The sequence below is a fragment of the Pteropus medius genome, unplaced genomic scaffold (assembly GCF_902729225.1).
Source record: "Pteropus medius unplaced genomic scaffold, Ma_sr-lr_union100, whole genome shotgun sequence".
NCBI classification, from domain to species: Eukaryota; Metazoa; Chordata; class Mammalia; order Chiroptera; family Pteropodidae; genus Pteropus; species Pteropus medius.
In genome coordinates this window covers 8,255,961-8,278,777 of record NW_024344437.1, presented here as the reverse complement: position 1 = coordinate 8,278,777, position 22,817 = coordinate 8,255,961, and the positions used below count along the sequence as shown (strand labels likewise).

Here is a 22,817-nt window from a genome sequence, read left to right as displayed (position 1 = left end):
GGGGTCAAAATATGGTGATGAGAGGAGACTTTGGAGGGTGACTACACAATAGAGTATACAGATGTTATATTATAAAGTTGTACACCTGAAATTTATATGATGTTATTAGCCAATGTTACCCAAAATAAATCTGATTTAAAAAGAAGGGAAAAAAAAAAAACATTTGAACTCAAAAACAAATTCCAGGGACTTTTAATCACTTCCTTGCTGATATTCACAAATTTCCTCCGTCTTACTCAGGTAGTTAGACCTGAGATTCACTCCTTTGCATCTGCTTGAGTGTGACATGACAGGAACCCAACTGCCACCAAGTATATATCCAACAGGGCCAAATCCCCAAATGAGCTCTCAGTCCCAGCCCAGACAACTGTGCCTCCCTGATAAGTTCAGATTCCCAGTACCTGGGATGACTGCTTCTCCCTCCCTCCCTCCCTTCCTGCCTCAGCTGACGACTTTGCTTCATAATTCATTGAGTAAATAATCAGACAGTCTCCTCTTCACGCCCAAATCTGTCAACCTGTCGTTATCTAGCTAGCTTCATGTTCTCAGTGGTCCCCATTTTACCGTAAAAGGAACATCGCTGCTCCCATTCAGGCCTGATCGCCCCACTTGGCCCCACCCCTTCTCCCTATTCAGGGGCTGTGCTCCTGCACAACTGTCCTCGCCCCACTGTAGTCGGCTTCTCCCTACTGCATTATCCCCATGGATACACAGACCTACTCAGCACCTCCCTTTTCCCTAAGTCCTCCTCTCGCTGTCACCAATTTCTATGTGGCCCTTCCAGGTCCACAGCTTTACATACCACGTATTTGTTATCTCCAGCTCTCCCCCAAGCTCTTACTTCCCTCCTAAACACCAGATTCATGTACTCGATGGCTACGTGACATCTCCATCCGGACGTCTCAAATATGTCCAACTTACTACGCTAAAAACAGAAGCCCTCGCCCACGTCACTACACAGCTACGCCAAACAGCAGCAGCTACAGTTACTGAGCCCTCAAAATGTTACATGTGATATCCTAAGTGCTTAACATGCATCAGCTCCTGCAGTGCTCACACCGCCACTGAGAGACAGGTGCTATTATCGCCCCCATTGTACAGAAGAGTAATTGAGACAGAGAGCAACTTGCCCCTCTTCCCGCATCTCTGAAGTGCCACACCCAGGACTTGAATCTAGGTAATGACTCAAGAATGTGCACCTGTCACACCTCTCAGTTCTATCTGCCCCACAGCTCAAAGCAGAAATCTAAAAGTCATCATGTGTTTTCCCACCATCCACTTCTGGTCCCTCCTTGACAGTTTCAAATGTCACCTTGAGTCCATGGAGTCCTCTCCATCTCCATGGCTACCACCCTCCGCCCCACCCTTATTCTGCTCGTGGGTGCACGAGCTGGTCTTCCTCCTCCCACTCTGCCTGGGCTTCCCCCATAGACACGGGTTTACTAAAAAAATCTGATGTTGCTGCCTACTGAAACCCCGTCACAGGCTGACATGTGCTGATCGCAGCCAAAAGCACCTGTGACCGGAGCCCTGCCCTCTCCAGCCCAGGCCCCACATCAGCTCAGGGCCCACATTCCACCCCCTTAGGGGTTTTGCTCTTGCTGCCCCCATGGATCGAAACCATCTTCCTTTCTCCCAGCTCCCTAATCCTGCAGGTGTCCATTCTCAGGTCGCCGTCATAGCACCCCTGTTTCCTTGCTAGCGCTGATCGCATCTGAACCGGGAGAAAACATAAACGTCGTAGTGAAAGCCAGTGAGTCCACCTGGGTGCCAACATTGGCTCTACCCTGCGAACTTCGTGGCTCCCTCTCCTCAACTACCAGGAAAGGTACAAAAGTTTCTGCTTCTGGTGGCTGTGATGAGTTGTAACGACACCTGGCCCTTACTAAGTGTCACTATGGTGTGTACTTGAAGGCGAGGGCCCTGCCCCTTGATCGTCTCTACATCCCCAGTGCTTAGGCCATCCAGCCTGGAAATATCCGTCAAGCGAATATTGTTCCTCTTCATTGTCGCCTTTGCGAAAGTGAGCGCATCTACCATTTCCCAAGGCTACGTTGATGTTTTTACCCTGGAGCCACCAATTAATGTGCCTTCGTGGTCTATTTTACATGCATTTATTTTATTCTGTTAACACTGTACAATTGTTAAACAACCTACAAAAAGTACAAAAGCCTAATCCATTTTTCGAACCAGGTCAGAGCTAAGTTACAAAAAGGGACCAGCACAGTAAGTGACAAGAGGTGACCGGGTGAGCTGTGCAAGTCACACTGCCTGTCACATGATGCATTTAAAGCTGTAAATGTTGCCACAGGAGAATCTCTTGTCCTTGCAGCGGCCACACAGCTCCTGCCGGTGAGGCCTCCTTAGATCAATGTGTCTTTTCTTTCGAGGACAGGAACAACGGGACTTTGAACAGGTCTTTAGAAAACAAGGAACAGTGTGGACACTATGTGATCAAATTAGCATTTCAAATGTAATCCGCAAAGCAAGGTCCTTCTCCCCACCCGCCTCTCCCCGCTATCTTCGCCCTGCTTCGCATCCTATGAGAAGGCCAAGGCCAAGGTGCACAAAACAACTCGCATCCCATTAGATGCCGTGCATCTGTCAAGATGAATGATCGGAAATGATCAGAAGAGCGTTGCTGAGCCAAGAAGACACAGAAGTTTTGTAGAGTGCCCTCGCTACACAGGTGTCCACATGCCGGGCGGGGAGGGGGCTGACAGGCAGTGGGTGAGCAGTGATTCGACCACCTACATAGACACCCGAAAACACCAGCGCTCACCAGCGGCCCTCAACCAGCAGCATTCTGCCCTCCAGCAAATGCCTGGCAACATCTGGAGGTGACTTTGGTCGCATCACTGAAAAGGAGGGCTGTTCTAGAGGAAGCTGGATTTTCTGTTCTGGAAGTGCCTTATCATTACTAGAACTTAGGTTGTTTTTAACCATTACCCCATTCTGTCTTTTGATAAATAAAGACCACTCCCCATGGAGCCTGGTGAAGGTGCCCGCCCGCCCTCCCAACCCTGTTAGTCACTGAGGTTGATAATCACTGCTCCATTTTCTGTGTCCGTAGCCAAAAGAGAAAGTCCAGCTTTACCTTCTGCATTATGGGAATAGGCGTTTTCATTTTCCAGAATGAAAATGTGATTTATCAGATGCTGTACTAAATGTCTATCTTCCACCCTCCTACTTGTAAGTATGTGTCCTCATAAGAAAATTCTAATACCCAATACTCACATGGTGCTTCCTATATGAATTGTTCTATCCAGCACTTTATATAGATTAATTCAATTCTCATAATACCTTTATAAGGGAGAAAGGCTCAAAAAAAAAAAAAATCAGGGCTTACTGTAAAGGTAGGTTTGTTTCTGGCAATGGTGAATTAGGTAATTTTGACCAAGCTTCCTACTTAGGACAACTGAAAAAACTGAGCTAAAAATAATTTTTTAAAAGAACTATTTAAAGTCACTAGAGAATTATCAAAGCATTAGAGAAAAAAAAAACAGAAATAGAGGTGACATGTGGGATTTTTTTCCTCTAAAGGTACCTGCCAATTCTGGAAGAGAAAGACAGTTGGAAACTTAAAATGACTAACAAGTTGATAAGGCTTAGGAACCATTTTAAGTATGAAAAAATGGAAAAGCTTGGAAGACAACTCAATTTTTGAGCTGGGACCCAGAAAAGCTATACCCTAAGGATAAGGATGAACCAAAAATTGACCAGCCTTCACAGATGCCAAAGCCCAGATTCAAAACATCTCTACCCAACTGGAAAACAGAGACCTGAAATGATTAGGTTTCCCATCACCTGCCAGAAGCAAATCTTCTGTAGAAGATACTATTCTAGGCCTTATTTATCAGCATAATTTTTCATATGCAATATCTTGCACTCGATCAAAAATAATCAGGTATATGAGGAGACAGAACGCATTTGAAAACCAAGGAAATGAAGAGGCTACCAACAGAATCACAGGGGATTAAATTAATGGCTTATCTGATACAGATTTTAAGATAAGACTGATATTTCCAGCAGAAAACTGGAAGTCATTTTTTTCAAAAAGACAAAATTCTAGTATTGAAAAATGCAATAACTTAAATCAATAACTCAGTAGATGAGTTTCACAGCGGATTGGAAAGAGCCGAGGAAAGAATCAGAAAAATGGAAGCTTAGTAGGTAATATCCAAACTGAAGCGGGGAGAAATAAAAGTGTAGGAAATACAGAAAATAGCACGAAAGGCATAAGGGACATGGCAAGGGGTCTAAATACGAGTAACTGAAAGAGAATGGGGTGGCAGTCATATTTCAAAAGATAACGGCTGATAATATTCCAAGAGTGATAAAAACCTTCAAGCTACAGATCCAAGAAATACTATGAATCCTAAGCATGATAAATATAAAGAAACAGCAAGGCATAGTTGTGAAGCTGCTGAAAAGGAAAGCAGAGAGGAATGTTTCAAAAACAAGCAGATTTAAAAGGGGAGGAAGAGTGGGTGAGAGAGATCGCTTCAGAGGAGCTGCTAAGACTAACGGCCACCTTTACAGCAAGGGCAGAGCCCTAGAGAGCAGAAAGAAAACTACTGCCAATCTGAAACTTCTATACCCAGCAGAAATGTGTTTGTTTTTTTTTAAAGTTATCCAGACCAAATGAAATGTGCCATCCTCAGACCTGCGCTATAGGGAATATTAAAATGTGTTCTTCAGGTCAAAGGGGGTCCCCGCAACAAAAAGGACCTGAGAGCAGTGGAGAGGATAAATGCAACTAAAGCTAGATGAATAATGTGTCCTGTGAAGTTTAAAAATTAAAATATCCAACGGCAGCACCATGTAAGTCAGGACTAAGTGATAAGGAGTTAGCGTGTCCTACGGTCACTGTCAATGAGGTAAGATTAACAATTTACGTAGACTGTGATAAATCGGAGAATTATGTCATAATGTCCAGGGCAACCACCAGAAGAACAGTAAAGAATGAATACCAAGATCATGGGGGAGGAAGAGAAATTCTTTTTAAAATCAACTCAAGTGAACACAAGAAGGAAAAAGGAGTATTAATACATTTAAATCCAATTTAATAATTATATTAAACAGACTGAGAATATCAGACTAGAAAATGTAAAGATAAATCATTTGCAAATTATTAGACTATTTTTTAATCTAAAAATGCTTAGTTAAAAAATATTTTTAATTAAATGAAGAATTTTTTTAAAAAAAAAGAACCTCTTGATTATGAAAATCAACTATGTCACACTTTTCTGAAAAGCTGAGAGAACTTTCCTGCCAGATATTTTGGAAACAAGCTAGCACTCAATCCAGAATGACCAGGTACACCTAATTCTGCGATTTCCAGGGCACTGGAGACGCAGTGAGATCCGATCACAACTGACAGTAACCGTTTAACCTTGACCAAATTGTTGTCTCACTGAACTTTTCTGCTCTGTAACGTGGGAATAACACCAACCTCAAAAGTTAGCTTATAGAAGATAGTGCACATAAAGCCCTTAGCCCAAAGCGTGGCATATAGTAAAAGCTTAATAAAGGTTACCTATTAAATTATTATGTCCGAACTATACAGAGTGTTTGAAGAAAAACACACACCCCTACATAAACCCACCACATAAGGCAACTTGAATAAATTTTCTCCCATCTCCCTCCAAGAAAAACCAGAATTTATGTTTTTCCTAAAATATTATAAAAATGAAAACACAGAAAATCTAAACCTCCTACATAGACATCCAAGTTTGTCAAACCCTAATGTTATGCCACAGAAGCTTCACGTTGAGAGTGGAGGCCTTAGAGACACAATGGAAGTGTTCCACAGGCTTACCTGACACTGGATGTCTTCCACTCGGTAAGGGTTAAAACTCTTTTGGCATTTGCAACAGAGCTGTTTGAAGTAAACCTAAAGAGAAACTTGTCTTTTTTTATTCAAGTTTACAGGTACCCTAGGCTCCCAGTTCCTAAGTAGCCCATTCCCTCGCCTGTCACTTGCTTTTGCCCAACCTCTACCCTGAGGTCTTAAGCTCCTCCGGTGCTATCGTTACTTTTTCTTACTCTTTGAACTGCGTTTTCCTTACCTGTAAGATCACGGTCCTACTCCTGACCCTCTAGTTCTGACAACTACCCAACAATGCACATGAAGTCTTCAATGGGAAGCAGCTGTCATTTCACTCTGGTGCGGGCCAAACCGCTGATTTTCTCCTTTTTCCCCAGTCTTTTAGCCCCTGCTTTAATTTTTCCCCAGTATTTCCCACCTTGATCTTCAAATTACCCACAATTACCCACCCATCCACGTGAATGCTAGGCTTTGAGCATTGCCCTGTGCACACATCCTCCCCGCCTTACTGCTGAGCTCCTCTGATTTAGCCTTTTAAGTCCTGCTTGGACATCGAGATGCCCTGACCGCCCCTGCCCCCACCTCCCATCCTCACCTCAACCCGACAGGGTTAATCACCCCACTCCTGTGTTATTTCCAAACCATGTCCATACTATGGTTGCCATTCATTGCACTTGTCACCAAATCACATCCTGTCTGCATCACTCCTATCAGAATAAATTTCTTAAGGATGAATTCTATGTCTTGTTCTTTGTACCCTAGTGTCTTGAAGTGTTTGAATTAGACACGTTTTTTTTCCTAGCAAGAGAAAGTAATTCTAGCTTAGTTTAAAAATACATTTGCCTCCAGCGTCCAGTAAATGGCTAGTGTGAAAGTCATGTTTTTATCCGTTCTTAGCATGCCTCTCCCTGTACCATCCTTTGGCTGGAAAACCCAGTATAGCACAGGTGACTCAAATGCAGGTGCTTGTAGAAGTTAATGAAACAGACCAGGTGTAAACTGTTACACACTCAGAAGAAAGCGTACACACCCAGTGAAGAGAGGGAGAAGCTGCTCAGCCCTGGCCGACTGGTCTCACACTGAAACTCGAGTCTATGGTGTCCAGAGTCTACTCAGGAAAACATGGAAACACAGACTGGGAAGTCTTGCCCAATCTCAATACGTTCACAACTAATTCAAATTAAGGTGCATGGGGTGGGGGTTGCTTAGCCTAAAAGAATCCGACAGGCTAACCTTTACAATAATTTCTCTTTTGCACGGCACAGGGAATACAGTTAGCATTAATATGATGGCTAAGTGGAGGGCCAGGGGAGGGAGGGAGCAATTGGGGAAATTGTTTTATCAACAATATAGACGTCTAACCGATGTACTGTATACTTGCAACTAATTTAAATAAATTTATCTGAAAAATCTTTTGCCCCACTTTGTGGACACACAGTGGAAATTTCCTAGCCCTGAGGCCCGAACCCGTTCAAATATACCAAGATGATTATAGAAAGTCCCAGTGTACATACACAACAGAAGTTCATCTAAATAAACTGATATTTTGTCCAACAGCACCTTCAAACCCAAGAGAACACCAGGCCATGGTTCGGCAGCCTCAGGAGCGCACATGGACTGTCCAGTTTAACCCACACCTTTGATGAGCCTGGCACTGAGGCTGCCAAGGTGAGTAAGACAGCACTAACCCACACTCCATTAGGAAACACTTTCTTCCTCCACTCAGCGTCTGTGCTGCCCCATCCTCTTCCATATCCCGCTCACTTTGCTCACCTTGTTAGTTCCAGAAATGCACCACACGTAAGCACTCTCCCATCGGGTCTTACAATCTTTACAGTGAAAATAGCCATATTTTGGTTCCAAAAACTGCAAATAAAGAAGAGCCTTACATTATCTTGGGTGGAGGAAGCTAGATCCTTCTTTGTTTTTGGCTTTCTATGTGAAATATAAAAAGCCCCTTTAACCTCATTCATAGCTGTTCCCAAGGTTACTACAATAATTTAGCCTCTCATCTCTCAAGGATTACTGAGATTCTTCTCGCTACCGTCTCTTATGCTTTTCCAACTCATTTTCCACAATGCTACCAGCCGTCTGCCCCAAAGTGAAAATCGGATCACACATTTCACAGATTTGAAACTCTTCTTTGTCACCTCATTACCAATAGCAGTGGTTGCCAGACTTTTGGTTCCCATGTGTTTACAGCTGGCACCTTATTTTACTAAGTGACAAAACATGCAGACCATGTACACATCCATTTTCAGAACTTCCTCTCCTTCATCGGAGGAAGGGAGGGAAGGCTTTGCTCTCATTACCCCAGGAATGGACAAGAGGGGAGCGAGGCTGGGACTCGAAGAGGACAGGAACAAGGGAGAGGAAGTGCACCTGGAAGCGGGGTTTCCTGAGCTGGTCGGAGGCGTCTCCCGGGGCCTGCTGGCTCTTCCTTTCCCCAGGACTCTGGGCATCTTCCTCCCCCGACTTCTCCTGCGCCTCTGGCGTTGGTGGCGGCAGCGGCGGCTGCTGCTGGCTGGTCTCCACGGGACCTGAAAGCGCCTTGGTCCCCTCGTCCTCCCAGTCTTTCCGCGGCCGGGACAAGCCCCGGCAGCCCGTCACTGCAGAATAGACGCCCCAGGCTGGCAGGGCGGCCCTGGGGCCCGTGTTGCCCCAAGGGGAGCGACTGCACAGGGTGCGGGGCCCCAGCGAGCACTGCACGGACCTGTCCACCCGCGGGCTCACCTGCACGCCCACCTCCTTGGTGTTAGCTTTGCACAGGCGCAAGCGCAGGCTGGGGTTCATCCGGGCCAGGATGGCCTTAAGCTGCGCCCCCTTGTAAGGGTCCGTGCAGTAGCCCGGGGCGGGAGTGGGCACCAGCAGCCCCGGCCTGGCCAGGAAAGTGGGGGCGCCAGTGTTCTGCCTCCAGTCCGGCTGTTTGTGCTCAGAGAGTCCGGGCTGGCCCCAAGGCAGGGTGTTCCCATACTGTGTCCCCTGGTACAGGCCATAGGGAACACGAACAAAGCGCTCCATCCGCTCGCCCAGCGCCCAGGCGCAGCGCAATATCTTGGTACAGTTTGTGTGTGTCCTTGTCCCGCTTGCCACCTTCATCCGCCCCTTCTTTCTCCTGGCCAGTTTGGTTCAAGATAGGGAGCTTCTCCATTTATTTCAGATTCTGACGGGAGCTGCTGCCCATTATCTTAATTGATGGGGGGAGGAGAGCTACTTGCCTGCAGAGGTCTAATTGCCACCTGATTCCAATTGCTGCACACTGTCTCTTTAATTCGCTGCTCCTGAATCTTTTTTCCAAGCTGTTTTTCATTTCTAACTTATTTGCACATGCTTTAATTAGTAATCCATTTATTCTCCTAGTAACACACTATTTTAGAGATCCTGTTTTAAAGTGTATAGCAAAATGAACACAAGGAGTAAATTACTTGAGCAGCCTTATACGAGAAGAGTATAAGGAAGAAAGCACGTATGGTAGAGCTCATGCATGTTAAGACCACAGGAGGGAGGAGCATGAAGTCACGGGGGTGGGGGAGGCGGTACACAGTGAGAGAAAATGTATTTCAGAGGATTGTATGACACGACTAACGTTCTCCATCCACTACTAGTGAGCAACCCCCCCAAAAAAGTGGGGGTGAAGCACACTGTTTTGATTTAGAGGGTAAATACAGATTTAATAGCAGGAGAGTTACCTATCTAGAGCCAAACCCACTTGAATTGAAACCTGGGCCTTGTTACCAGGTTTCAAGTTACTTAAGTGATTCCGTTTCCCCATCTGACAATATTAACCAATCTTCGGGGTTATTGTAGGATTAAATGTGCCACAGCAAAAAGCAGACTATCGCAGACGTAGCTACTATTATGGATTAGGAGCAGAGGCCTGCTGCTCCCTGCTGTTTGGGCCTTGAAGGTCCCAAGCTTCGCTGTTTACTGGCGCGGCTGCCTGCTACAGCTAAGGGTCTCCATCAAAGTAAAAGGCCCCTGAGGCACCGAATAGGACCCATCCTTTCTCCGATCCATCAGCAGCCGTGCCCATTCACGAGCCTTCCCGAAGCCGCATGGCCCGGAGCAGCTCGCGCCCCGAGTCCGCTGGGCGGCTTTGCAGGCGGCACCACGAACCCGAACGGAGCCCTGGGCCAGGCATGTCACGGACCCTGTGAACGACGAGGGCGCACTCATCTCCCAGCGCAGTCTGGGGGGCAGACACGCACACACAGGGTGCTCGGGCACCTAACAATGTAAAGGACGCCAGCGGGCCTCGCACGGGGCAGCAGCCAACACTGCAGGGAGGGCCGCGGCGGGATTCACGAAGGTCGAAGGTCGTCACCTGCTCCCAGGAGCGCCCCATGCACCAGAACCGCAGTCCTCCGCGTCGTGTCCGCCCCGTCCACTCTATCGGCGCACGCGGCCGGGAAGGGGTTACCCACAGCCATACGCCACGTCGGAGCCCCTCGCGCGGGCGACTCTGGGGGTCCAAGGGCCTGTGCAGACCCGGGGCGTGAGGCGGGCGAGGCGTGAGGCGGACAGAGGGCGCCCGGCGGGCTGCTCCGAGGCGCGCGGAGACCCAACCCGCGCCAGCCCCACGGCAGGCGGCTCCGCAGCGCCAGCTGGCGGCCGAATGAGGACCCAGTGTCTCCCTCACGCGGCCGCGGCCGCGGCCTCGGCCCCGCCAGCCTGACTTTCGGGCGGCGCGCGCGCTGCGTGCGGCGTCATGACGTCAGCGCGTGACGTGAGGGAGCGCGGGCTTCGGCGCGAGCGTGTGAAAGCCGGCCGTGGGTGCAGGTCCGCGCGGAGCGCGCCGGCGCCAGCGGCTGAGGGTGGCTCGCCATCCCGGCGCCTGCCCGGCCCGGGGAGTTGCGTTTGCCGAAACGGTCAGTGCTGGCGGGGGAGCGCGGGGCGCCGCACGTGCAGGTGGGAGCCGCGGCCCCCGGGTCTCCGCCCGCCCCCCGGCCCGAGTCTCTACTCCTCCCCGGACTCCATCTTCCTCCTCGGGGTCCCTCCCGTCTGTCCCAGCTGCCCCAGCCTGAAGCCCCCTTCGTTGGTCGCACGCTAGAGTCACTGGAGTGTTGTATCCGGGAGGTGTCTGCGGCGTCGGACACATCGGGTGGTCGCTCTGGCGTGGGGACGTTCTATTTGGAAGTGATGAACGGCTTTGCCTCCGGCGGGGGCTCCCGCCGCACTTGAGCATTTAATGTAATTCACAAGAAATATCAAAAATGCTGTTCTTCAGTCGTCCTTACCCCATGTCGAGTGCCTGTCGGGTAACAAATATGTAAATTGCCCCCCTTGTCGCCGCGAGTTCGATTGTTGTCCCAAAAGATGGGACCTAGATGGAGGATCTGTCGGTGTAGCTTTAGGCAGGTGTGCCCTCTTCGGATTCTGCCTCGGCCACTGGGCAAGGACTGCACCCCTGTGAAGCGTGTTCTCATGTTCTCTTTTTGCAGACTGATTTCCCAAGCGTTGGAGTAACACAGTAGAGAAAAATGCCTATTGGATGCAAGGAGAGGCCAACTTTTTTTGAAATTTTTAAGACGCGATGCAGCCAAGCAGGTATTGACGAGATTTTATATAGACCGATCAATCACACTGAGTAAATGTTTTCAGAAAGATATGTAAATATGCATGCTTGCCGGAAAGAATCCGACACTTCACCTGCTTTGTTTGCACTATAAATGTTCTTTATGGAGTCATAAGTCGTAAGAAAATGATCATTTACAGTTAACCAAATGATAAGAAACTGTATAGAAGCCCCAGTGGATGAAGAGGAGACTGGCCCCTTAACAGTAGAAAGAATGTTTTTTAAAGCACAGAACCCCTAGCAAATCAGAATCATTGGTGATGTGACTCTAAAGCAGAAGTTGTCTTAGTACTTGGTGTGGTCTCAGTACTTTTTTACCTCAAATAGCTTTTATATAGGTTGCCATTTTAGAAATTAAAACTAAGAACTTTTAAAAATATTTAATAATTCACTTAAAAATAACATCCACTGCATGTTAACATGAATTATTTTTTATGAAAAATAACTTTTCCAAAAAAAGTGGCATTGTTTTACAAGTTTGCCATTCTCTTTAATATCTGGCTTAATAGAAGATAGTGGATTCTCATACCTGTTGCTGTATCTAATCTGTTGCAATATGTTTGCTTTGGTAAAAGTCTCTGAAGAAAATCTAGCCTCACACAGCAGCATAGCTGGGGTGGGGAGGAGGAAGTATCGAAATAGTCTTCAGGTAATTGTGGGTATTTTTCTTTGATACTACACTGAAATTTAAGACAAGTAGTCTTAAAAGTTGCAGTGTGAAATCTGAAACCAAATAATGAACAATTCATACTCTGGGTACATTAAGTTCTATTAATAGGTATTTCTTGCACTTTGAATAAATCTTTTATCCATATTGTAACATTATGCATTGATTATTTGGAAAATGTCTGTGTTCTGAATTACACAGATATTGCTTGTGTTGACCCATTGCATTAAACAGTATTTAAAAGATCACATTTGTTAGTTGTGACTAATAGATGACATTCACTGATGTCATCAGAAAAGTCGTTTAAGATAGGTGGGATGTCAGCTTCACTGTGGCTGGTAAAGCTTAACAAAATTCTGATTCTCATTTGAAGGCTCGCATTTTTTCATCGGCAACAAACCATCTGTTGTTTTTCCCGCAGTGACAGGCTCACTTCATTCATTTTCAGAAAACCTTCTCCACAGTCACCCAACTCAGAATGATTTAGTTTGTCAGTCATTCTTTCTAATAAAAATGGATTTCCATGAAAAAAATGCTAGTTCAGCTCACAGCTCATCATGTGAGTGCTTTTCTAGACAATTACTGTACTTAGATCCTTTATGCATACTTTCCATTTTGTCACAGAATATTAAAAACATGTGCTAAAGGGATTGGCTTTAATAAAACTAATTCGTATGGCTTATTTAAGGATATTTGAAGTTAAACTGGCTTTTAGTTTTTTGATTTTTTTTTTACAAGTGCAGGTGATAAAGAATACAGTGACTGCTTGCACAGTGTATTGCCACTGCCTTGACTCATGCAAAGGTGTCAACACTGTGAAAAAGATATGATGCCTTAGTATTATTGTGACAAGAGTTTTGACCTTTTGGACCTCCTGCAGGGTCTTGGGGACATTCCCCCCAAGTGGTCCACAGACCACAGTCTAAGAGCCAATGCTTTAAGGGTGGGTAGATCATACTAGAAGCTTTATCATTTCTCTCTGACAGAATCTTTTTATTCCCTTCTAGTCATAGTCTGCCTGTTCCTTATACCCACAGATTTATTATGTCCTCTATGTAGTCTTTATAAACGTTTGAATTGTGTCTGTGGAATGCATTCTTACTATGGTTTTTGTTTCTGAATGGTGAACATAAAACTTTAGAAGAGCTAATGTAGCTAAGATCTATCTCCTTGTAACTTTTGTAAACTTGTTACACTGTAATGCAGATGTGCAAGAGAACAGACAAATGAACCTGTTTAATGAATATGCTTTAACAAAAGTCACCACAGTCAAAGTCTCAAGCATCCTTTTCTTTGTTATGATCTGTACTGTCTCACAAATTTTTCTGTGTCTCTTATTAAAACCAAGATAAGATTTTTATTTTTCTTATAGATTTAGGACCAATAAGCCTTAATTGGTTTGAAGAACTTTCTTCAGAAGCGCCACTCTATAATTCTGAAACTGCAGAAGATCCTGAATATAAAATCAGCAGTTGTGAACCACACCTATTTAAAACACCACAGAGGAAACCTTATCAGCAATTGGCTTCAACTCCAGTAATATTCAAAGAGCAAGATCTAACTCTGCCACTGTACCAGTCTCCTTTAAAAGGATTAGATAAAGACAGATTAAATCTAGGTAAGTCATGGATGCAGACTAGGGAAAAATACGAACTAGGGATTCAGACAAACCCGTGTTAAGAATCCCAGCTCTGTCATTAACTCTGTCGGGTTGGTCAGATCAACCTCTGGCCTCACTTTCCCCACCTAAAAAATGGAGATGATGAAAATAGTATCCGATAAATTCGGATTAAATAAAATATTGTAAGTACTTAATAAATATTCCTTTTCTCCCTCCTGCCTACTGAGAATTGCTAAATTATATCTTTCCTACACCAAAAAATCTAAGACTTGTTTTGGTGTTAATTAAACTAAGCTATATTTCTGCAAGCTATCAGAGAGGACAGATTATTTTTATCAATTTGCTGTATATGTCCTTTGATTTGGTAGCAGTTTCCCAGGTCTACATACATGTCAAGTGTTTCCAATCAATTGTAATAAAATTATATGTTGTCATTGAAATACTTATTACCTGCTTGACTTAAGTAGCACTGTCTCCCTTTCTCTGGAGATCTGTTCTCCAGTGAGGGGTTACAGCGCGCAGATGAAGTCTAGTCTGAGGCTGATGTTATACCTGGCACGAGAGACGTACAAAAGTACAGTGAGAGTTGAGAAGAGAGAGCATAAATAAATAGTATAGGGGGAGTTAGGAAATAGTTCATTTGAGTTAGACCTTGAAGGATAGGTGAGATTCAGAAACTTGAAAACGGGGTAGAATGAGAATGTTCTAGGCAGAGGGAAAACATGAAGAAAAATATGTTAAGAGAATAGCAAGTAATTCAGATCTTTAGAGTGCTGAATCTGACAGGGACCAATAAACAAGCTAAGACTAAAAAGAACAGATTAGAGACAGGCGCTGAATGCCAGGCTGCTGAAATTGAATTTATTTGCAAATTTGATCATGCTACTTCCTGCTTCAAACCTTTGATTACCTACCGCCCCTTTGCCCTCATTATAAAATCCAGACTCCTTACTCCCTACAGGGCCCTTTATAATCTGGTCTCATTAACTCTTGCCTCACCTTGCCTTAACCCATCCTCAAATTACCATTCCTACTGAATTTCTTTTTTAAATCACAAGGCTCTGTGGCTCTCTGCACTTCAGCCCCTTTCCCAGAATTTACTTCTGACTTAGATTTCAGCTCTTCATTTAGCTTCTAGTGAAGGAGATTTACATAAGCAATTATAGTGCAATAAATGCTGTGAAAGAGGAAATCAGTGGTACTAGAAAATGCGAATATGAAGGGGAGACAGGCAGTGGGAAGAGGTTTCCTGAGGCATGCTCCTTGAGCATTCACTAAGTAAGTGTGGAATAAATGAGTATAGTTTTGCTTTAGAAAGCCTGATAATTGACAGCAGTCTTTGGAGATGTGTTTTTCAAAATGCGATGCCTGGGAACCATCAGATGCTCCTGAGGTGCTGATTGGAAAGGAAGCTTGCAGGCCCTAATCTGAATCTGTTGAGTAGAATCTCTGGAAACGGAGGCCTTCAGTGCACATTTTAAAGTAACTGGGTGACTTGTGGAAAGAGAAGATTGGAGGCGGGGAGGTCGGCTGGAGACATGCAGGGACCCAGGGGACAGGAGGCAAGTGCCAGAATCAGGGTGCTGGTAGTGATGGTGCCCGTGGAAGGTGGAAACCGCAGGACCCTGCAATAACCTAGAGGTGGGGAATTCCAAAGAATTATGTCACAGGTGTGGAGCATGACTAAGATGAAGTACAGTGGTGACACAGAAATTGTAAGCACTGGAGGAAAAGCAGATTGGAGAAGAAAAGGTTTGAAAGGATGAAAAACAGGTCGTGTTTGGACTGCAGGTTGAGATGGTAATGGGACGTTAAGATGGCGATGCCCTGCAGGCTTGTGGGGATACCAGACAAGCTGAAGAGAGAGCAGGCGGAGAGAAAGCTACGCAGGGGCCAGCTGTTTAGAAAGTGACAGTCATCACACGGTGAGAAAAGCAGCTACCGCGAGGCCTGGCGAGAGCTGTAGGGAGTGTTAGGTGGAGGAGATGGCGGAGGAGAAGCAGAATAAGATCATCCATCTTATTCCGCGCTCCCTTGCCTGGCTTGCTGGGCGTTACGGATGCCAACATAAATTAGATATGGCCTCGAACCCTAGCACCTCGCCTTGTTTGGAAGAAGACAGATAAGTCTACCTGTGCGACGCTTTTCAGCAGGAGCATGTGCGAAGCGCAGCAGGAGCATGTACGAAGCGCAGCGCGAGTTGGGTGGGGAGGGGTGCCCAGCGGCAGGAAACGCTCCGTAACCAGGTGACGCTGCGTCTCCAAGCCCGACTCTTGGAGCCCCGGTCTTTTCTCTCCTTGTGCCCTGCCAGAGCCGCTGCCTTGAAAGAGGAGCGAGGGGGCGAGGTCTTGAGGCCACGTGGACACTGCAGAGGCGCTAACAGTTTGAGGCTAGAGCGTGACAGTTCTGTCGACTGCTCTTTGGAGACTTTGTGCTTTTATGTTTACTTTGAACTCTGTGCTGAAGTGGAAGACTTAAGTAGTTTTTAGCCTGTTTGGTTCAGTTCTGATGTCTAATATATCATTTTAAGAAAAGGATTATCCCTAAAGTTCACAAGCCATTTCCGCTGTTTGGCAGTCCTTTCTTTTTAAAGGCACTATTCTTAAAGGCAGTTTTTAAGAGTAATAATAAGTGCCCCAAGTGCCCCTTTTGTGACCCAGAAGGCAGGAATGTGGAAAACCTGCACGCTGGGCTTGGAGAGTCACGTGGCCTTAGAAACCCTGTGAGCCCAGTTGTGTGGGAGAGCAGAAGAGTTTGGGAGCAGACATGCTGCATGTCGCTGGCTGCAACCCACCTTTCTGGTCACCGCCGGCTCAGCCAGCCAATGCTATAGAGTCACTCTAACACAGCAGGCAGTTACTGCTGTTGCTAGGATATAGTGATCAGTGAGACAAAGCTCTACCTCAGGGAACTCACAGTCTAATAGGGAAAACAGCTAGCGTAAGACAAACTGCAGGGAACACATGGAAGGGCAGTCACTCTCACCTTAGGGACCACCTAAGTATTCTGGAGGAGGTAGTTTCAGGACGAAAGCCTGAGGGAGAATGTTCCAGGTCAAGAGAAATAAAAAGAGAAAGGAACAGTTTGTACAAAGCCCAGAGCGAAAGCATTTGTACGGGGTATGCAAGCGGCTGGGCACCGTTGACAGTAAAGTGGGGAAATTGTCACCGTAGAAGTTAACACATCGAGTCGTGACAGCCTTGCCACTAGGGAGTTTTGTTATGGAGTTTGAACTGGATCATGAGAATAAAATCAAAGTTTTTCAGTAGACAAGTAATATGGTCACACACATATATGCCTATATATGTGTATATATATGCCTATATATGTGATATGTGTGTGTATATATATGTGTGTATGTATGTGTGTGTGTGTGTGTGTATATACATATATATATGCCTTGCTGTTGAATTGTATGTATGAAACTTACTGGGTTTTGTTAACCAATGTCACCATAAAAAAAAAAAAAAAAAATTCCCTACTATATTCTGAACTCCCAAGGTTAAAGCTGTATCCTGATTGCATTACCCAAAGTGCGTCATGCATATTAGATGCTTAATATGGCTGTTGAGTGGGGGCAGACAGCCCTTTTTGGGAGGAATCAGCAAACTGAGAAGCCAGGTCAGACTGAATTCCCATACGTTCTCTTTCCCAGTACAAATGACACTTCTTGTTTCTAAATACTTCCAGAGAATGAAAGTTCACAGTCCAGAGCATATGTCCCCTCACTGAATTATTCCATTCCACGGAAGGATGTCACCAACAGTAAGCATGAAAGTTGTTGCACAATGAAGACTAAAACGGATCAAGCCAATGATATTACCAGCCCACCTCTAAATTCTGGTCTTGGTGAAAGGTATGACGAAGCTATTATACTAAAATACTTAAAACATTTTCCTACATATACTTGATTTATAGAAAAGCATCTGATTTTTACACTAGTATTTTGACCGACAGCCTGGTAGAGGATCTTTTATTTTTAAATCTTTGAAGTTGAGTTCTTTAATACAATGATTTTTACATTAGAAACATTTACATTGTTTTTATAACATTGAATTCACTGATTTTTCTGTATATCCCATGAAATTTTTAAGTAACAAAAATGTTAATGATGAAAAACAATGCCTTTGAAATGTCAATTTAAATTATTTTTGTACTTTGAATCACTGGAGAAAATATGATTTATAGATTGACTTTATGTAATTTTTAAATTCAAAATATACAATTCTTAGCAGGTGAAATTCGTAAGTACTTTATATATTTCCGTGGGCATTTTAAACATAATTTGGTGCTTAATTCTTCATGAGATATTTACCTTTTAAAAAATAATGTAAAAATATTACAGGGTAGTATAATTCTAATAATCGGTGTAACAGAGTCTTTTTTATTTAATTAGTAAATTTTTTTGCCATTTCTGTTATCTCTTGAATAATCTGAGGGATTTGCTTTGTTTGCTTTAGTCCTGGTGTTCCACGATGTACACATGTGACACCACAAAGGGAAAAATCAGGTATGATTAAAAACAAGCTTTTTTTATATTTTAAATATTCTAAATTTTAATAAAAATAATACTTAGCAATTTTTTCTTGTTTTCACCAGCGGTATGTGGAAGTTTATTTCATACACCAAAGCTTATGAAGGTAAATATTCTGCCGCATTAATTTTTATCTTGTAGTAACTGCGAACTTGACAATGGTGCCATACCTTTGTCCTGAGGTTTACAGATCCATACCTACAGTTCCACATAGGCATTCAGTAAATGATAAATGAAAAATAAGTGAATGAAAAATATTCTTAATCATCAGTGTCTTTCTATGAAATAAACTCTTTTCTTTATACACATTTGAAACAAGTATAGTAATTTACTAGAATAAAAATTCTTTTCTTTATTTCCAGGGTCAGACACCAAAACATATTTCTGAAAGTCTGGGAGCCGAGGTGGATCCTGATATGTCTTGGTCAAGCTCTTTAGCCACACCACCAACCCTCAGCGCTACTGTGCTCATAGGTAATGCTATCAGATGTGCACTTCATATGAAGGTAGATGATGTCAATAAAGTGCCATCTCTAATGCTTCTGTTAAAGAGGAAATGTGAAAAGATAATTCATAATTAGACTAGGTATTACTGTGTTTGTTAAGTGTGTTAGTTCAGAATAGTTCTATTTAGTGTAGATTGGGATAAATCACAAGTACATTAAGTGGTATTCTGTAGAAGTCAATTTAATTTATACACAAACCAGGATTATTTTTATTCTAGTAAATTACTATACTTGTTTCAAATGTGTCATTTCGTCCAATAGTGTATGTCTTTTGATGTCATACATTTTTGCATTAACTATAGTGTATCTTGTATAATACAGTGTAGGTAAGTTGAATTTTTCTTTTACAGTCAGAGATGAAGAAGCATCTGCAGCTGTATTTCCTAATGATACTACTACTGTAAGTAAATGTGACAGACTGATTATGCTGTTGCAGTTGCCTGTCATTTTAGGATGCTTTGAAAAATTTTTTATCTTGCACTTTTTCATTCTCTAATTTCTGATTTATCTAAGCCTTTGAGAAAGTCTCTACACCTGTTCCTGTATGTGATTTTCTTTGACTTCCTATGAAACGCTGCTATCTCTCTGCTTAAGAATAAGTTGAATATTTACGCATGCTGAGAGTTTCTGTAATTGTAAAATATAACTTTTATAGATTTTGAAAAGCTATTTTTCTAACCATGATGAAAGTCTGAAGAAAAATGATGTGTTTATCCCATCTGGGCCAGATAATGAAAACAAAAATCAAAGAGAAGCCAGAAGCCATGGTAAGTCCAGTTTAATTGAACTACTGTTTTTAACTGACATTATTGAAGTATTGCTCCTCTTAGAGAGAAAACACCTTGCTTCTCCTTTCTTGATGACTGAAGGTATTGCAAGTAGAAGCTAACCTGATTTAGATGAAAATGTCGAAACATCTTGCTAAAACAAGATTATTCAAGATGCTTATGTGACACAGAAACAAAACAAAACCCACTACTCAAAACTTAGAGATGAAGACAACAAAATGTGAAGGCCTTATTTTCTAATTAGAAAGTAAATTGGTTGCAGATATATCAGAAACATACCAAAAATTACCAATCAGGTCATTGGAATATTGCATATTTCTTCTTATGTGTGTACGTCTGCATAAATATGTAGGATTGGGTGTGTGTGTGTGTGTGTGAAATCAGATTTTACTCTTGGTTGTTGTAGGGCCACTAAATTAATTGAGATCATCTGGTTTGATGAATCTTAGAATATTAAATTGTGTATATATAGTAAGATTGGTTGAGTTTTAATTGTAGAGCTGGTAAAGAAAGGTTATTGGAGATTGGAGTATAAATAAAAGGCTTTGGGTACATTAGAATCAGTCTTTATCAGGGGAAGGGTGGCATGCCCCCCCTCCAAAAAAAGAGCACTCAGAATAATCCTTTAAATGTTATTATTTCTATGAAAAAGATCGTGAGTGTAGTATAAATTATGCGGTTATATTATAAAATGTTAATATGCTTCTGTTTTAAATTTTAACAGGATGGGGGAATTCATTTGATAAAGTAAGTAGCTGCAAAGACCATTTTAGAAAGTCAGTGCCAAATGTCCTTGAAGACGACGTACATGAAAACGTTGCAGATGTTTCTGAAGAAGATAGTTTTTCATTATGTGTTTCTAAATATAAAACAAGAAACGTTCAAAAACTAAAAACAAGCAAGACTAGGAAAAATATTTTCAGTGAAACAAAAACCAATGAATGTGAAGAAGCTAAAAAACAAGTGAAAGAAAATAAACATTCCTTTGTATCTGAAATGGGACCAAATGACAGTGATCCATTAGATTCAAGTATAACAGATCAGAAGCCCTTTGGGAATGGAAGTGAAGCAGTGTCCGAGGCAGTTTTACCGTCTTCAGCCACTGGATGGTCACCGCTGACCCTCTCGGGTCTAAATGGAACCCAGATGGATAAAACACCCCTACTGCATATTTCTTCTTGTGACCAAAATAATTCAGAAAAAGATCTAGTAGGCACAGGGAAAGAATGTACCAACTTCGTTACTTTAGAAAATTCTTTGCCATGTATTTCAAGTGTACCAAAAACAGAGACGCTACTAAGCGAGGAAACAGTGGTAAATAAGAGAGCCGACAGGCAGTGCCTTGAATCTCCCACTCGTGCGGTAAAGCACGCACAGGCTGAAACTTCCCTGATGGCTTCTCCACTTCGGGGTGTCGAAAAGTCTGTACTCGGGATCAGAGAATTGCCTGAGGAGACATCCAGTACAGTTTTCTCAAATAATATGACTGATCCCAACTTTAGAGGAGAACTTGAAGCCTCTGAAGGTAGATCGGAAATACACACTGTTTGCTCACAAAAAGATAGTTCTTTATGTTCAAGTTATGTTGATGGAAGCTGGCCAGCCACTATCATACACACTCCTGTGGCTTTGAAGAATACGGGTTTGATATCCACTTTGAGAAAGAAAACTAGAAAGTTTATTTATGCTGTAAATGATGAAACATCTCATCAAGGACTAAAAATGCAGAAATGCCAGGAATCAGGACTGAGTAACCATTCAGCACAGTTTGAAGCAGACACTTTTGAAGTACCATCCACAGTTACAAATGCCAGTTCAGGTACGCAGGTGTGTGTGTGTGTGTGTGTGTGTGTGTGTGTGTGTGTGTGTGAGGAGAGAGAGAGAGAGAGAGAGAGAGAGAGAGAGAGAGAGAGTGAGAGTGTAAGAGTAGAGAGTTTTATGGGTGGCGACAAGTTCTCTTATTTGACCCTGTGAATCTGTAATCTTTTTCAAGAGCATACTGCCCGCTTTCCTTCTATAGTGTTTTTGGTTTTTCTTCTGCAGTTTTAAAATCTCCGTATCTTGTACAGTTGACCCTTGAACTATGCGGAGGTTGGGGCACCGATCCCTGGGCAGTCAGAAATTTGAGTATAACTTTTTACCCCTCAAAACCTAGCTGTCCCTCAGTATCCATGGAGGGCTGGCTCCAGAACACAAACCCATGCAACACCAATGCTCAAGGGCCCTGTATGAAACGGCTCAGGGCAGTGCCAACGGTCAGCTCTCCAGCCATGGAGCGAAAACACTGTTTCAGTCCATGGTTTCTTGAATCTGGATGCAAAACCCAGAGATGTGGAGAGTCGACTGTATGTTTACTGAAAAAAAAATCCAAGTTTAAGTGGATCTGCTCAGCTCAAGCCCATGTCGTTTGAAGGTCACCTGTAGTCAGTATCAAGCAGTGTCAGCATACGTTATTGGTTAGTTAGGCCTTTGATTAACAGTCTTCAAATTCATTTCATCAGACTTGTTGGATCAGTTTGCATGGTATATGTGTGATCATCACTCTTGAGACAGAGCCTGTGATTTATAAGCATCAAAAGCTTGGCTACATCCTTTTTTAATTTCCTGTGTTTATTATGTGCAGATTGGACAATTCTATAAATGTATTATGCTATTGACTATATTTTCTCTAAAGCAAGCAAAAAAAATAGGGGGGAGAAGCTAATTGCTAGCTAAGTTTAAGCCAGACCTAAAATAAAGTGGTGATTTTTGTTGTTACATAATTTTCTTAAATTTTTAGAGATTGCTCAGCATTATTACTGTATCTCTATGTGTCCAGAATGTGCCCAGCGAAACTTATTTTTTATTTGAGCAACAGTTCTTTTAATTAGTAGCTACATTGTGTTAATTAAAAAAGGTGATTTTAGGTCCCTGTGGGAAGATTGTAGTGGGTTGTAATATCTCAGTGACTGAAAGTTTTGGTGGAACTGTTTGAGATTTGGTTTAATTTCCAGAGAAAAATGTCTAATGCCATATATATCAGAGTTAAAACCAGTAAAACAACTAATATGTAGTAGCGGTCACTGATTAAAGAAAATGAGATTGGAAATTTTGACTTGTTGATAGGAAGTTCAGAGGGCCTTTAAAATGAACTCAACAGAGCAGTTTAATTTGCCTTTATAATTGAGATGATGTCATCTTCAGGCCTTTCATATGTAGAACCTGGTTTTAAAAGTTGATTTTTTTTTTTCAATATGAAAGACCGAATTAACTAAAGGAAATTATTTTCCTTGCCTTGCTATTTATCTTCTGTTATA

The 22,817-nt window shown here is 43.1% G+C and overlaps 2 protein-coding genes across 7 annotated transcripts in view; one reads left to right on the top strand and one right to left on the bottom strand.

Annotated features, from left to right (window-relative positions):
• Window positions 1-1,948: 1,948 nt before the first annotated feature.
• On the bottom strand, window positions 1,949-10,438 carry ZAR1L (zygote arrest 1 like). 2 transcript variants are annotated; one of them, XM_039873089.1, is made up of 4 exons: window positions 8,213-10,438; window positions 7,604-7,696; window positions 5,822-5,896; window positions 1,949-2,418 (listed from the first exon to the last, which is right to left on the bottom strand). In XM_039873089.1, the coding sequence occupies exons 1-4, from the start codon at window positions 8,927-8,929 to the stop codon at window positions 2,275-2,277; spliced, it is 1,029 nt and encodes a 342-aa protein (XP_039729023.1). In that variant the 5' UTR covers window positions 8,930-10,438; the 3' UTR covers window positions 1,949-2,274. The 2 variants fall into 2 exon arrangements, with proteins under 2 accessions (XP_039729023.1, XP_039729024.1); XM_039873090.1 differs by lacking the exon at window positions 5,822-5,896 and having other exon boundaries at window positions 1,950-2,418.
• A 163-nt stretch (window positions 10,439-10,601) lies between these two features.
• BRCA2 (BRCA2 DNA repair associated) overlaps window positions 10,602-22,817 on the top strand; it is a 52,382-nt gene continuing 40,166 nt past the window's right edge. The window contains exons 1-11 of one of the 5 annotated variants that reach the window (XM_039873079.1): window positions 10,602-10,738; window positions 11,272-11,377; window positions 13,445-13,690; window positions 17,384-17,549; window positions 18,154-18,203; window positions 18,293-18,333; window positions 18,590-18,701; window positions 19,084-19,133; window positions 19,389-19,500; window positions 20,246-21,370; window positions 21,448-22,720. In XM_039873079.1, the coding sequence (XP_039729013.1) occupies window positions 11,311-11,377; window positions 13,445-13,690; window positions 17,384-17,549; window positions 18,154-18,203; window positions 18,293-18,333; window positions 18,590-18,701; window positions 19,084-19,133; window positions 19,389-19,500; window positions 20,246-21,370; window positions 21,448-21,503 (2,025 nt within the window). In that variant the 5' untranslated portion in view covers window positions 10,602-10,738; window positions 11,272-11,310 and the 3' untranslated portion in view covers window positions 21,504-22,720. The other 4 variants (XM_039873075.1, XM_039873077.1, XM_039873078.1 and 1 more) reach the window with 4 other exon arrangements.